General features: G+C 39.1%; 1 protein-coding gene across 4 annotated transcripts in view; it reads right to left on the bottom strand.

The window, feature by feature from the left end:
• LOC133531929 (acyl-CoA-binding domain-containing protein 5) overlaps positions 1 to 15786 on the bottom strand; it is a 56634-nt gene that overhangs the window by 7497 nt on the left and 33351 nt on the right. The window contains exons 2-7 of one of the 4 annotated variants that reach the window (XM_061870361.1): positions 15193 to 15304; positions 7585 to 7666; positions 2999 to 3143; positions 2389 to 2480; positions 1690 to 1752; positions 741 to 897 (exon numbers count right to left, since the gene is read on the bottom strand). In XM_061870361.1, the coding sequence (XP_061726345.1) occupies positions 741 to 897; positions 1690 to 1752; positions 2389 to 2480; positions 2999 to 3143; positions 7585 to 7666; positions 15193 to 15304 (651 nt within the window). The remainder of the gene's footprint in view (positions 1 to 740; positions 898 to 1689; positions 1753 to 2388; positions 2481 to 2998; positions 3144 to 7584; positions 7667 to 15192; positions 15305 to 15786) is intronic. The other 3 variants (XM_061870362.1, XM_061870363.1, XM_061870364.1) reach the window with 3 other exon arrangements.

The raw sequence follows: 15786 nt of genomic DNA, 5'->3' as shown, positions 1-15786 counted from the left end.
TACAGATTTTGACAGATGCTTTCGCGCCCAAAACGCTCTTTGAAAATTGTGTGACGTCACAGTTTACGGTTTGACATATAAGTACACACGTAGAAGATACGAACGGTCAACTGACATTTGTCATTTGTTGTTTATCGCCTAACTGTCAACAGTGTCAATCCGAGAGTTGTGACGCCATCAGAATCTTCAATGACGTTTCGAGTTTGGTCACGTGACGTGTGCCAAAAGATATTTTAAATTCAATATTTACAAAAATATGGTCATTACAGGTCCCCTAAAAGCAGTTTAACATGTTCTTATAATCCAAAAGAATTTATTGGGATACAATTCTGCCCTAAGATTTGTAGATGGAAACAACCCTATTGTGTACTTTTCATGTATGTGCTCTCAATTCAACTAGGTATAAGATTCATTTCGATACGCTGTAGTAAACTATTAAAAAAAATACCAATAACGAGCCGCCGCGCTCCCATAGAAAAGACTGAACGGGCGCGGGCGCGGGACGTGAGTCGCGCGTTTATGTATTTTGTACTACATTTTTGTCTACTGAGATACTTACTAATTCATAAATTATTTAGGTTTTATAGTAAAAAAAGGATCATTAATCTCGTACCTTACTTAGGCAACTCAGCCTGAGTTGTCTAAACACAGTACTCGACTGAAAAGCTCTCTATTATATGACGATTGTATAAAATAAAATACTATTTTGAAGTGGGTTAAACAGTGTAAAGTGTACTCACGCGTGAGTTGAGACGTGATCTGGTGCGCATGGCCGTTGCTGAGGCGCGGCTGCGTCTGCGCGGGCGCCGGGCCCGGCGCCGGCGGCGCGTGCGCGTGCGCGGGCGGCGGCGCGGCGCGAGCGGGCGCGGCCGCGCGCTCGGCTACTTCCGGGTCGCTCTGTCAATGCAAACACACTTTCAAAACAGATTTCACAGTGAATAGGAAGGATAGGTGCAATTCTCAGAAAAAGCTACTCTAAAAAAAACAGTTAATAGTTGTTGACATCATGCGACACCACAGATAAGATAAGTTTATTAAGCTCAAAAGTTTACACCTAATACATAATTTCTTATAATATATTACATAGGATTCATTGTCCAAGAGTTTTTCGCTGGTACTTAAAATAGGTATAAACCTGTGCTATAAGTACCAGTTACTTTCCATTTGTCTCTATATACTTTATACATGTATTATATCTAGACGGGTGTTATTTATAATCATACTGTAAAGAAAGTTATACACAATCTATGTTAAGATTAGGAAATATTACTAATAATCTATAATAATATTAGAATTATCTAGAACATCAGAAACAAAAAAACAGCGTGCGTGCGTGTGTGTATATATTGCAGTATTTCTATATACAGAGTAGATAGAAATACTGCAATAGAGATTCATGGGATTTCCACACAGATTCAACCACCCCAAAAAAAAAAGACAAAAGTGTGCCTCGGAAGTAATTTCACGTGCAACCTTCAATTATATGATTTTTCGTTTATTCATATAAATCAATTGTAACACCCTCAATGGGGAGGGCAACATTCATAGAGTTACATCTGTTTCTAGTTTTATTCTATGGGAATATAGCTTAAAAGGCTAGTATCCAGGCCACAAAATTCATAAAAAAAAAAACAGGAATTTGACACTTTTGGTAGGACTGGCTCAGGTCAGGCAAATCGCTACACTTACCACATTAACATCGACAGTGGCTAAGCCCCCGGGTTGGCCTGTGTCGGCGTCCACCTGACTCCACTGTTAGTGCATTAGTCACAACATATAACAAATAACAAGAAATATTGATAAAATAAAGGAAGGAGGAACGAACATATAAATTAAAAAATAAACTAGAACAAACATAACAAGAAAGGAGAGTGAAAATAATAACAGCAAAATAACTAATAAAATTACAAACAAGTACATAGATGGAATCTTAGTCTACACAGTTAAGAGGAAAAATAAAGTTAGGAAGAAGTGTACATTGCCTGTGCTTTGAATATGACAGAATATCTTGTTTCAATTGGTATGAGGAATTAATTATCATTATATTATCTCTCAAACTATCTCAAAATGAATGTATAGCACAGTCAATGTTCGTAGATCGCAGTATAGGTGTTATAATCAGTATACAGTCTTAGACATTGAAAATTCGTTTTTCAACTTTGTTACTTTGATTATTAAAAATATCATGCCAAGTGCTACGTCAAGTATATGCGTTCTTACTGCAAAGTTAGCTTGGTCACAGTATATAACTTCAAAGCTGAAGTTTTTGCTTGATACAAGAAATGTAAATACGTTTTTTTCCGACAAAAAAATCTTCTTGTTACGGAGGCGGCTACTCTAAGACTGCATACAGTATAACACCTACACCGCACAGAGACACATACGTACAATACTAACATCGACCGTGTCAATGTACTCGTCTTCGGAGTCGTGGCGCGTGCGCGGCACGGGAGACGACGCACCACTCACGGAGCGCGAGCCTGTAAAGAAATGAAGTGAGTTGTTACACTGGATTATTATATTGTGGAGCGGATACAATTTGATTAGGGTGTGAATTAATACAATCTTATATCACAAAATACTTTTAGTCTCATTCCAGCTTGTAGCGTAATTTGGACGGGCACCGTGAGTTTGCAAGACGTCCGAAATAACACCCGTCCATCGATTACTATCCGAATTCCATGCTCCCTTCTCTTTGCGCATGGTGAGGCAAAATCCAATACTGGTCCGGTAGGACTAAGGAGTGTTATGTTAGGGAGCGAACCCTATGAAGAAAGTCTCCAGCCACAAACTCCAAGTCCCGGTTGGAGAATTCTTCGCCTTCATCATTCACTGACAGGAACCACACCTTTCGCCTCACTCAAGTTCAGTCCAACTTGTAACTCGTTTGGACGGACGCCGCGAGTTATGTTTGTCCGTTAAACACCATCCGAAATCGATCCTTACACTATTCCTCTTTTCGCATGATGAGGCATTAATTAATTAAAGCAATACCAACCGATAGGAGTGTTATGCTCAGAACGGACCCTGCGTAGAACGTCTCCGGCGACCAGCTCCAAGTCCCGGTTAGGGAACTCCTCGTCTTCATCATCGACTGACAGGAATGAGGCCACGTCGGAACTGTATGACATGGTCTCCACTATCTGGAATGGATATTGTACATTTCAGTTGAGCATGAAGGCTACTAAAAGAATAAGAGGCTAAATCATTTGTTTGTTTGCATGAAGTAATCTGAAGGACCAAGAAACAGGGCCCGATTATTAGTAATCAATTTTGGAATTTGCTGTTACTAACAAGATATCCCATAAAAGAGGTAGAAAAGAATATTCGCCGTAATGGAACATCAACGAATGACGCTCTACCGAGTCATTACGGGGTGATGATCCCCAATGGCAAAAAGTGAGGAAGATACTTTTTTTTTAAATTCATAATAGATTAATATACATTTTATAAATTTCATAAAACTCGCAAAACGTGACGTTTGATGGCGAGGTAAGCTCATTTTTTTTTTGCTAATATCTTAACCTATTTGGGTTAGAGACATTTTATAATATGGTGAACACGTTCGCGTTTTTCCTGTGGACATCGTAAAGTTAAGGGAATCTAAAATTAATTTTTATGCTGCACCCTAGCAGTCGCGATACATTTTTTCAGGACGTGAGATAAAAGAAAAGATATAAATCGGAATATAACCAGAGTCGTTAAGTTTTATTGTATTGTTCACAGAAGCGACCTTTTTCTAAAATGTGTTTGACCCATTTACTTAATTCTAACAATTTCACAGTCGTTACTGAGAGTTATATTGACTATTCTGAGAGTTATAGTTGAGTCAATTCGTTGCTGGGCGAATAAGTTTGGTTTGAAAGTTAATACAAAAAAATCGCAGGCAATTGTCATTGGTGGTCCTTATTTGGTGTCCAAATTGTCAGAGATGGTGGTACCCAAAGTGCGTTTTGATGGAACAATTATCCCTTTTTCTTCTACAGTTAAGAACTTGGGTATCATCATTGATCAAACCTTGTCCTGGTCAGCTCATGTTTCTGACATTAGCAATAAACTTTTTGCGTCTCTCCACTCACTAAGGCGTCTTCAAAATTTCCTTCCTCTTCAAACCAAAATAACTCTCGCATGTTCACTTTTACTCCCGTTGTTAGATTACGCTGATACTGCTTTCTTGGACCTTAGTGAGGAGTTACTGGACAAACTCGAGCGATTGCAAAATATTTGTATTCGATACATTTTCGGTCTACGTAAGTTTGATCATGTATCCCAGTTTCGATCTCAGCTTGGCTGGCTTCCGATTCGTCGTCGACGAGATGTGCATGTCCTATCATTGCTTTTCAATGTTCTATTTAATCCTGCTTCGCCACCTTACCTTTCCGAAAGGTTTAGTTATTTAGCTGCTGGTAGTGGTCATCGCCTTCGATCAAGCACCAATCTTTTACTCACGATTCCTTCCAATACGACGCGCACATACAAGAAATCCTTTACTGTCCATGCCGTCAAGTTATGGAACGAGATTCCGGTGTCCGTGAGGCAATCCCAATCTGTAGCATCACTCAAGGAGAAGCTTAAAAAATTGTGGCTTTCCGATACTTTGGTTACGACTTCCTAGTTCTTTGGAGTACTTCTACTTTTTTAATTTCCTTTACTTTTCTAGTTCGAATTCATATTTATTTATATTATATATTGAATATTTATTTATTTTTATTTATATATATATGTATGCATTATTTTATGGTTATTTTTCTATCTATGTATATTTGTATCAATGTGTATTCAAAACGTGCATTTCATTAATTTCAGTGATTGTACACTTTTGTTTGTGTTTGTCATTCATTCACCGTTACTTCTGTTTTACTCATTTCCTCAAAGGTTAACTGGAAGAGATCCCATACAGGGATAAGTTCGCCTTTGTTGTATTTAATTTACTCTGTAACTGTGTTTTTCGTGTTTTTATTTCTATGTACAATAAAGTATATACATACATACATACAGTTATATAATACTGAAATACTGAATCACTTTGCTCATAGGGCCAACCACAAAAAAGCGACAAAATGTATTTCTATACATTTTTTGTGTTGTGGTTGTGTTGGCAACTTCGAGGATTCAGAGATTTCAGAATCACGGAAAGGTATGGGAACATGGGTGTTTTCCATTTCACGATTTTCATATTGGTCCTACGGGAAAGTGGTCCAGTATGAAGGTGAGTTCCAGTGTAGTGATTTAATAACTTGCGATGCTCACTGATTTACTTTTGTTTTAGTATATATTCTCATTAAGTGAAATGTAAAATTTCTTATGAGAAAATAAAGTTCTTTAAACATAATAACACCAATTATACGAAGTTGCAATACCTGTTACCCAATAAACGCGAGTTTTATAGCCTTAGGCTAAAAACGGGATCTGGTCCCGTTTCACATACCTATGGTAAAAATAGTAACATATGTGTTAAAATTTAAATCATTATTCGTAGTTGTGACGTACTAAATAACAGAGAACCAAACCCCAAGGGCATTACAACCTCGCTAAATGAAAAGCAAATAAACAACGTTGTTATGTCAACAGCCGGTATAGGAGACTTCAGAAGGGCGAATGGTAAGGTCAGGCAAAACATTCATTATAATGCCTGGTATAGTGCGTACGCGCAGCATCGCTGGTGCGCCGGGTGCGGGGCAGTCCCAACAGCATCCTACGAATGATAGCGAATAGGGTTGACTGTCCCTACTTGTCGCACTGTGAGGGATTGCATTCCCCCACCAGTGTTGTTTTATTTTAAATTAGTGTTTGCTGTACCTACTAACCCCTTAGTTTGTAAGTTCTAGTTCACGAAAAAATCACGACAGATCACGTTGGGGGAGGGGGGGGTATAAGGAGACCTCACGCATATTTTTCTACAGTTCGGAATTACATGAGTAGATACTTTTTCTCGGTTTCGTTAAACATAAATTTCACTACGCACTTCAAAGTAGCGAGTCTTACGAAATATTGGAGCGCGTATAGTAAATATATCATCATATTCATAACAAAAATAGAAAAATAAACAAGATTTACTATATACAATACTATTTATCTTAAAATAAGGTCAAATGAAAAAAAAACTAAAAAATACACGTGTGGTTATGTGGGGGAGGGGAGGGCTAGCCAATAACCTCACCAAATATCACCAATGGGGGAGGGGGGGTCAAAAAGTAGCCGGAAAAACCTCGCGTGATTTGTGCACAAGCCTATATCTTTACCTGCTCAGCTGGCCGTATGTCTGTACCGGGCACAAAGATTAGTCATGTTATACTTAGGCAATGGCAGATAACATCATAATACATATGTAGCACAACAAATATGTTAATTTTGTTGCATTGTTTCAATCGACGATGTCAAAAGATCGTAGCTCAGGGTGTTGTTATTTTGTTTAATGTTACCTACTTCAGAGTATTTTCATAACAAGGCAACTATTTTTATAGAATCATAACTTGGGAGTCTTTATTATTTATTTAATATTAAATTAGATTGGAACAAGTTTTTTTTATGATATAAGAGGCAAACGAGCAGACGGTCGCCTGATAGTAAACGATTACAGCCGCCCATGGACACCTGCAGCACCAGGTGGAATGTAAGTGCCTTGCCGGCCTTTTAGATGAAAGTACGCTCTTTTTTATTACCAGAAATGTTTAGTACTACATTTTTTATTATTATTAATATTAAAGCTTTTTTTTCCACTTAACAAGTTTTGCAATGTGTTTCTAATTAACAACTATTTCTTCCATCTTTGTTATGTGGCCCCTCTGAGGGTAGAAGCCTCCTCCATTCCTTTCCACCTTCCTCTGTCCTTTGCCATATGCATCCAACATTTTCATGCTGTGGTTATTATATCATCGGCCCATCTTTTCTTTTGTCTTCCCCATTTTCTTTTGCCTGTTGGGCCCGGCCATTTAGTTATTTGGTAAGTCCATCTCCTGTCTTCGTATCTTGACAAGTGCCCGGCCCAGTTCCACTTCTGTTTTAAACTAAATTCAAGGGCATCTGTCAATTTAGTTTTCATGCGGATGTCTGCGTTTCTCGTTTTTTGTATTTTTCTCAGCCTCAGTATACTTCGTTCCATAGCATGTTGACAAGATGAAATTTTACTTTTTCGGTGTAGACCCATTCAGTACTACATTTATCGAATGTAAACTGCCGTGAGACCTACTAACATTTAATTTTTAGTCAATCGCATGTCATGTTTCTGAGAGTCTGGGTCTCCATTTTCATGTACTAACAGTGCATGAACAGCGACTACAAATGTGCACGATGCCCGCGTGTCGCGTACTGATTAATGCTAATCTTCTGTTGGCTGATCATCATATCATCCTTTTATCACCCACCCCACTGCTGAGCGTAGGCCTCTCTTACTAGACTTACTAGAGTACACAATTGGCCCGGTCCTGAGCTAATCTCATCCAGGAGTGACCAGCAATCTTCCGAATGTCGTCCACCCAACACCAGGCGCTTCTTTTGTTCGAAAGCGGCCACCATTCCGTTAACATCATGAAGCTTGTAACTATTTATTTTTAAATTTCAATAATATTTTGAATAAGTATATACCTTGTGTAGTTCGTCCACGTAGGCCTGCATCGCCTCTGTCTGTGACATGTTGCCGAGCTTGTTCCATGATTCCCATTTTGCTCTGAAAACAAACAAAATTAAAAGATTAGCACATATTTTTTTAATTAATCATTTCATACTTATCGTATGGCTGCATCCTCGTTATAGGCATTTTGCATTATAAATCTATATCTAAGTTTAATAGCCAATCCCTGGCACCCGCTGTAAGCTCATAGAGAGGTCTTCAATTCTTCCAGCATATCGTCTCCGAGGACACTCGTCTACTATATGCGCAATAGGGTTGTTTCCATCTACAAATCTTAGGGCAGAATTGTATCCCAATAAATTCTTTTGGATTATAAGAACATGTTAAACTACTTTTAGGGGACCTGTAATGACCATATTTTTGTAAATATTGAATTTAAAATATCCTTTGGCACACGTCACGTGACCAAACTCGAAACGTCTTTGAAGATTCTGATGACGTCACAACTCTCGAATTGACACTGTTGACAGTTCGTATCTTCTACGTGTGTAGGTAGTTATGTGTCAAACCGTAAACTGTGACGTCACACAATTTTCAAAGAGCGTTTTGGGCGCGAAAGCATCTGTCAAAATATATTTTGTTAATTTAACATATTAAAAGCCGTTTTTAGTATAAAAGTTAAATTTTAGGGCAACTTTAGTTAATATAGAATCGTAATACAACCTTTTAAAAAAATTGGAAACAACCCTATTGTTTGGTCCGGCGCACCGCAGTCACAACCAGGCGAGGTCTTCTAGCCCCACCTGTGCAGGGTATGATTACATCGGCCAACTCCCGTCCTGATGCGGTTGAGAGACATAAAGATCTTCCGTTTATTTAATAAATATATATTATAGGAGAATCTTAGGGCTGCACACGATGGCCCAGCGTAGTCCAGTCTAAGGGACGCAGCTATGCGGTGGAATGAGATAGCAATATCACTTGCTCCCTCTAACGCATAAATGCGTTCCTAGGGCTGGCCTACGCTGGGCCATCGTGTAGAGGAGCCATTACGTTAACCGACCTATGGCCACACTCTCTAGAGTAACCTCAATACGGCTTGTGTTGTGGGCACTAGAAGACAATACATATAATAGATAGAGATCAGGAACATCTGTGATGAACAAACAAATAAATACCCTTACCAAGACTCGAACCCGTAGGCAGGGTCACTGCCGACTAAGCTAGGAGACCGCAAAATTTTATTCAAGATTATATGGTTTGACTTAAGGCGAATACCGGGTGGTTCCCAGGGACCGGAAAACCCGTTCATTTGGCTTACCCGTTCGAATGGGTAACCCCTTCATATGATAAGCTAATCGTTTGGGTAACCCGTTCAACCGGTTACCCAACAATAATGATTAACCCGTATTATTCAGATTAACCTAATCGTAACAAGTGGTTACCGCTTACAGGAGCTGATTCGGTTTGTGTTTTGCATGTACTAACCGGTAACCTTTCGGTTTAGGGTAAGCCTTACCCCTCTCCCGCGCCTTTCCCCCACCGCTGCGGCACCGCGGCAGAGTGAGAGATGGGCATTACGTAATTGATTCGATAGTTATATTGTAACTACCGACGTAAAAGTACTTTTCGTTAATGTTGACTTACTATATAGATGCTTATTTGTATCCGGTTTTAGTAAGATGGCGGCCACACACTTTGTCATAAAAATCATCATTTTTAGGTTTTAGGGAGTTCTGATTTCGAAAATGATGACGATTTTGGAATCCAAGATGGCGGCCATGCAGTAAGTCATAAAAGTCGTCATGTAAATCGGTTTTTAGGTTTATGGGAGTGCAGATTTCGAAAAAGATGACCATTTTGGAGTCCAAGATGGTGACCATGTACTATGTCATAAAAATCGTCATGGATGTCGTTATATAGGTTTTAGGGAGTGCAGATTTCGAAAATCATGACTATTTTGGAATCCAAGATGGCGGCCATGCAATTTGTCATAAAAGTCGTCATGGATGGAGTCCAAGATGGTGACCATGTATTATGTCATAAAAATCGTCATGGATGTCGTTTCATAGGTTTTAGGGAGTGCGGATTTCGAAAATCATGACTATTTTGGAATCCAAGATGGCAGCCATGCAATTTTTCATAAAAGTCGTCATGGATGTCGTTTTATACGTTTTAGGGAGTGCGGATTTCGAAAATGATGACCATTTTGGAGTCCAAGATGGCGGCCATGCAATTTGTCATAAAAGTCTTCATGGATGTCGTTTTATAGGTTTTAGGGGGTGCGGATTTCGAAAATCATGACTATTTTGGAATCCAAGATGGTGGCCATGCAATTTGTCATAAAAGTCGTCATGGATGTCGTTTCATACGTTTTAGGGAGTGCAGATTCCGAAAAAGATGACCATTTTGGAGTCCAAGATGGTGACCATGTACAATGACATAAAAATCGTCATGGATGTCGTTATATAAGTTTTAGGGAGTGCAGATTTTGAAAATCATGACTATTTTGGAATCCAAGGTGGCGGCCATGCAATTTGTCATAAAAGTCGTCATGAATGGAGTCCAAGATGGTGACCATGTACTACGTCATAAAAATCGTCATGGATGTCGTTTTATAGGTTTTAGGGAGTGCGGATTTCGAAAATCATGACTATTTTGGAATCCAAGATGGCGGCCATGCAATTTGTCATAAAAGTCGTCATGGATGTCGTTTTATACGTTTTAGGGAGTGCGGATTTCGAAAATGATGACCATTTCGAAGTCCAAGATGGCGGCCATGCAATTTGTCATAAAAGTCTTTATTGATGTCGTTTTATAGGTTTTAGGGAATGGGGATTTCGAAAATCATGACTATTTTGGAATCCAAGATGGCGGCCATGCAGTTTGTCATAAAAGTCGTCATGGATGGAGTCCAAGATGGTGACCATGTACTACGTCATAAAAATCGTCATGGATGTCGTTTTATAGGCTTTAGGGAGTGCGGATTTCGAAAATCATGACTATTTTGGAATCCAAGATGGCGGCCATGCAATTTGTCATAAAAGTTGTCATGGATGTCGTTTTATACGTTTTAAGAAGTGCAGATTTCGAAAAAGATTACCATTTTGGAGTCCAAGATGGTGACCATGTACAATGTCATAAAAATCGTCATGGATGTAATTATATAGGTTTTAGGGAGTGCAGATTTCGAAAATGATGACTATTTTCGAATCCAAGGTGGAGGCCATGCAATTTGTCATAAAAGTCGTCATAGATATCGTTTAATAGGTTTTAGGGAGTGCGGATTTCGAAAATGATCACCATTTTGAAATCAAAGGTGGCGGCCACACATTTTGTCATAAAAGTCATCATGGAAGTCATTTTTTAGGTTTTAGGGAGTGCGGATTTCGAAAATCATGACTATTTTGGAATCCGAGATGGCGGCCTTGTTTTTTGTCATAATAGTCGTCATGGATATCGTTTTATAGGTTTTAGGGAGTGCGGGTTTTGAAAATGATGACTATTTTGGAATTCCAAGATGACGGCCACGTACTATTTAATAAAAGTCATCATGGATGTCGTTTTATAGGTTTTAGAGAGTGCGGATTTCGAAAAAGATGATCATTTTTGAATTCATGATGCCGACCATGAAATATGTCAGAAAAATAGTCATGGATGTCGTTGTATAGGTTTTACGGAGTGCGGATTTTGAAAGTCATGACTATTTTGGAATCCAAGATGGCGGCCATGCAACTTGTCATAAAAGTTGTCATGGATGTCGTTTTATAGGTTTTAGGGAATGTGGTTTTCAAAAATGATGAACCTCAACCATGTGTATCGTAAAAAACTCGTCATGACATTTAAAATGAGCTTAAACTCGATAGCATTATGGGAAGTCATCGATGAGTTCCATTGACAACTTCCGATTTCACTATCAGACCTTCGTCACCATGTGTATCGTAAAGAACTCTTCAAGACATTTTAAATGAGCCCAAACTCAATAGCATTACTAGTAGTTATCGATGAGTTCCATCAACACCTTCCGATTCCACCATCAGACCCTCGCCACCATGTGTATCGTAAAGAACTCGTGAAGACCTTTAAAATGAGCCCAAACTCGATAGCATTACTTGTAGTTATCGATGAGTTCCATCAACACCTTCCGATTCCACCATCAGACCCTCGCCACCATGTGTATCGTAAAGAACTCGTCAAGATATTTAAAATGAGCCCAAACTCGATAGCATTACTAGTAGTTATCGATGAGTTCCATCAACACCTTCCGATTCCACCACCAGACCCTCGCCACCATGTGTATCGTAAAGAACTCGTCAAGATATTTAAAATGAGCCCAAACTCGATAGCATTACTAGTAGTTATCGATGAGTTCCATCTACACCTTCCGATTCCACCATCAGACCCTCTCCCCCATGTGTATCGTAAAGAACTCGTCAAGACCTTTAAAATGAGCCCTAACTCGATAGCATTATTAGTAGTTATCGATGAGTTCCATCGACACCTTCCGATTCCACCATCAGACCCTCTCCACCATGTGTATCGTAAAGAACTCGTCAAGACCTTTAAAATGAGCCCGAACTCGATAAAATTATTAGAAGCCATTGATGAGTTCCACTGATACAGGAGATGTGCACAGACAGCTAACGATAAAGAAAGTGACTATAATAGGAGTAATAGGTACTAAACAAAAATATACCAAAATCAATGCAACGCCTTACCATATTAGGTAATTTGCCTTAAACTTTAGCATGTGTTTTGAAATCTACGTTGTGCGCTACTTGACTTAACGTACACTTTTGTTTGAATTAGCAATATTAGTTCGGCAAATTACAAAGCCTTTGACAAATACCGACTGCCGCCGCGCCGCGCCGCGCACTCGCACGTGCACGTAGGGAATGGAACCGCCCTGTTTCGCGTCGGGCGCTACGTTAATAGACCATATGCAGTTCACGTAAAAGTTAAAACAGCTTGTTCGTATTTAATCAGCGCTTGAAGCGGTAACCCTTTCCCGGGTTTTTAATATCGGTAAGCGCTAACCTGAATTAATTCAAATAAAAGGATTAGTTTCTTAACCGGTAAGCCAATCAAAAGCTTACCGAAATGAAGCGGTTTTTGGAACACAGCTTTACAATAACCCGGGTTTTTGAACGGGTTAGGGTAAGCGGGTCCGGTCCCTGGTGGTTCCTGGACTTCCTGGTGCTTGTTGACTTTCCGTTCTGCACCATTTTCGGGATTAAATACACAACATGTGCCTATTCCTTTTTTTAATACTACGTTCGTGGCAAACAAGCACCTATGCTATTTACGCCTGCAACTCCAGAGGAGTTACATGCGCGTTGCCGACCCTAATACTCCGCACCCACGTTGAGCTCTGGCAACCTTACTCACCGGCAGGAACACAACACTATGAGTAGGGTCTAGTGTTATTTGGCTGCGGTTTTCTCTAAGGTGGAGGTACTTCCCCAGTTGGGCTCTGCTCTAGATCTGGAATGACATCCGCTTTGCTGTGCTCTACCACACAAAGCGAGATGTCATTCACAGTGCCCATACCTTCTTTCTGACGTAGTTTAAGGACATACCTTGGTCTGAACCCTTTAAAAATCTACTAAATATTAGATAAATCAGACATCGTTAAGAGTTGTTGTCATTAAAATAAAAATAAGCTATTACGAACAAAAACACTCACCGAGTTTGTTTATACTCGTAGTTACATAACATACAATTGCTGATGTTGTGCAATAGTTTTTGCCAAATCGCGGTGAAATGAGTCACCAGCCGTCGCTTCGGGTCAAAAGTTGACAACAATTGACGACGACATTGTTCTGAGAATTATTTGTTTATAGAAAAGATGAGGTCAAAAAATACCTCTCTGTATGTGTTGTGCAGGTTAATTATTATAAGTTTTAACATTAAGAGGCGACAGGAGTGATCATTTCTCCATACAAACGTACTCGACTGTTTCCTCCGTGGTTTTTGAAGCTAGAGCAACGATTTTTTCAGCACAGATTATTATTATGAATATCTGTGTCGAACTGTTTTTTTTTGCGTTTTAACGTGCTGATTTACTTCAAATATTCGCAAAACGGCCTAATTTACTAGGCCGCAAAGAGAAGCACGGTATTCAGAACTGACATCAATCAGCCTAAAAGGCAAAACAGTCCGATACAAATAATTTCATCACTATTTAGATCTCAAAATTTCGTTATATTTAGTTAAGTTTTGGAGGAGAAACAGTCGAGTACGATAAATCGTTTTTTGAGATTTTTACGCTGGATTTTTCGCCTTACCTCACTTACCTGGCGTTCTCCTGGTCGCACTAGTTTTAGGAGCCGCTTCCGTTAGCGAGACGGATATTGTCACCTAAAATATTTAAATCTCAGCTCCCGTACCCTCTCAACAAAAAATAAAATAAACTCGATATATGACTGTTGCATATGTGTGCGTGAGGCTGCGTCCACACGCTGTTACTTCAGTTACCTGTTTAAATATGTCAGTGCGCTAACGACCGTCTGTGGTTTTACTCGCTCCTATCCCGTATTTATCAATGACCATCCAACTGTATTAAAAAAAAAAAAAAAAAAAATTCGACGAATTGATAACCTCGTTATTTTCAGTTAAAGACAGAGTCTAGGCAATCTCTATGTTCTCGTAATAAGCTCTTAACATTTATAATATGAAAGCAAAAGTAAATGGCTAATGAATATTTACGACACCGAATGGCCGCCGAATCGCATAACTTAGAAGGCCAATATACAATTATACATCAGATGCGCGTGCGGCACAGCTCCGGCAGGACACGCCATAGTAAGGAAATCATTGTTGTAGTTTAAATAGTAGAATTGTTTGAATTTGAACCATATTTCTAAAAGAAGGAAGTCGTTTCATTTTTGTGTGGAATTTAATAAGCTTTCGTTTTATTGTACATGTTACTTGCATTAACAAACATAAGTAAGGGGTATATTTTTCATGATACCGATCGATCCCCCGTGGTCCCCGAAGCTCAGATTTCAAGTCACGCAAATAGGGATGACCCAGAGACTATGGGTATCATATTTTATTATTGTTACTATTATTTGAATCACAACATTGTACTAATACGTGAATTAGAAGTTTTTGAAATAATAAGTTGTTTTTAGGCGAACCCTAAATGACAATATATGACTATGACATACAGGGATCCACCTGCGCTAGCACACAAACTATATCCTGGTCATTTAGGGGCACGTTCAAGTGTCAGAACTTAGAAAGTCTACAGTCACAATATCCTAACTGAAAATAAGTTTAAATGTAGGATCCTGGTCACGGCACCAAATTGCCCTTACGCGTCATTTGCAAGACAGACAATAAAAATCATAGATAAAATAAAATAACCATTTAAGGTTTCTTACGATTTGGGTAAGATCTTGGGACTTGGATTTCATAGGTCCTTCTCTTGGGCTTTAGATATATGGGGTAGATGGGTTTTTTTTATCGAATATTAGGCTATGTAGTTTCGACTGCTATTCGATCTGATATCAGGTCAAGCGGGCAAGGTAATTCTATTCTGAGCGGGAAGAAGCGTGGCCATTCTGTATGAAATACTATTACTTATTATATGGTGAAAGTTTCTTAGATTACAATACCTGTTGACTACGTCCCAGAATCCGGGCTTGGGTTTGTCACAGGGCCCTTCCGTGGCCTGCTTGAAGTAGCTGTAGAAACGCAGCATGAGCTCATTGCTTGGCTGGTATGATCCTGGAACAAAGGGATATGGCGATTAATAAACTGGAATAAGACATGTCGCCATATGGAGCACTCCATGAAGATTGAAGTTGTGTACCGTTTCCCGCGCAAATGCAATTTTTTTTTACGATTTGCAGATTTCTTTTTCTGTGACAAATGGTCAAAAATATGCCCAGAAAAACACATCGGCTATAAACGCTGAAGCAAACGTTCTAATACACGAAATAAAATGCGTTTGTGCGGACAGCCCCTGGAATGCTTCATATACGAGTCTGAGTGTTGACTTATTGAGGAGACGAGTGAAAATTGCGTGTGATGAGAATGTTTAGAACATGTTTATACCCCATTTCATTTACCATGGCGGGATTCCACTTGAGACGGTCATTAGGCGTAAACAATAAAAATATAATATTTGTAACATACATATGTTATCTATACATATAGATAACCGTAAAACAAGCTGTTGAACACTTTGTTTTGGCCTTGTGCTAGTT

The sequence above is a fragment of the Cydia pomonella genome, chromosome 26 (assembly GCF_033807575.1).
Source record: "Cydia pomonella isolate Wapato2018A chromosome 26, ilCydPomo1, whole genome shotgun sequence".
NCBI lineage: Eukaryota > Metazoa > Arthropoda > Insecta > Lepidoptera > Tortricidae > Cydia > Cydia pomonella.
The sequence above is the reverse complement of the archived record's forward strand: the minus strand, read 5'-3'. Positions and strand labels throughout refer to the sequence as shown.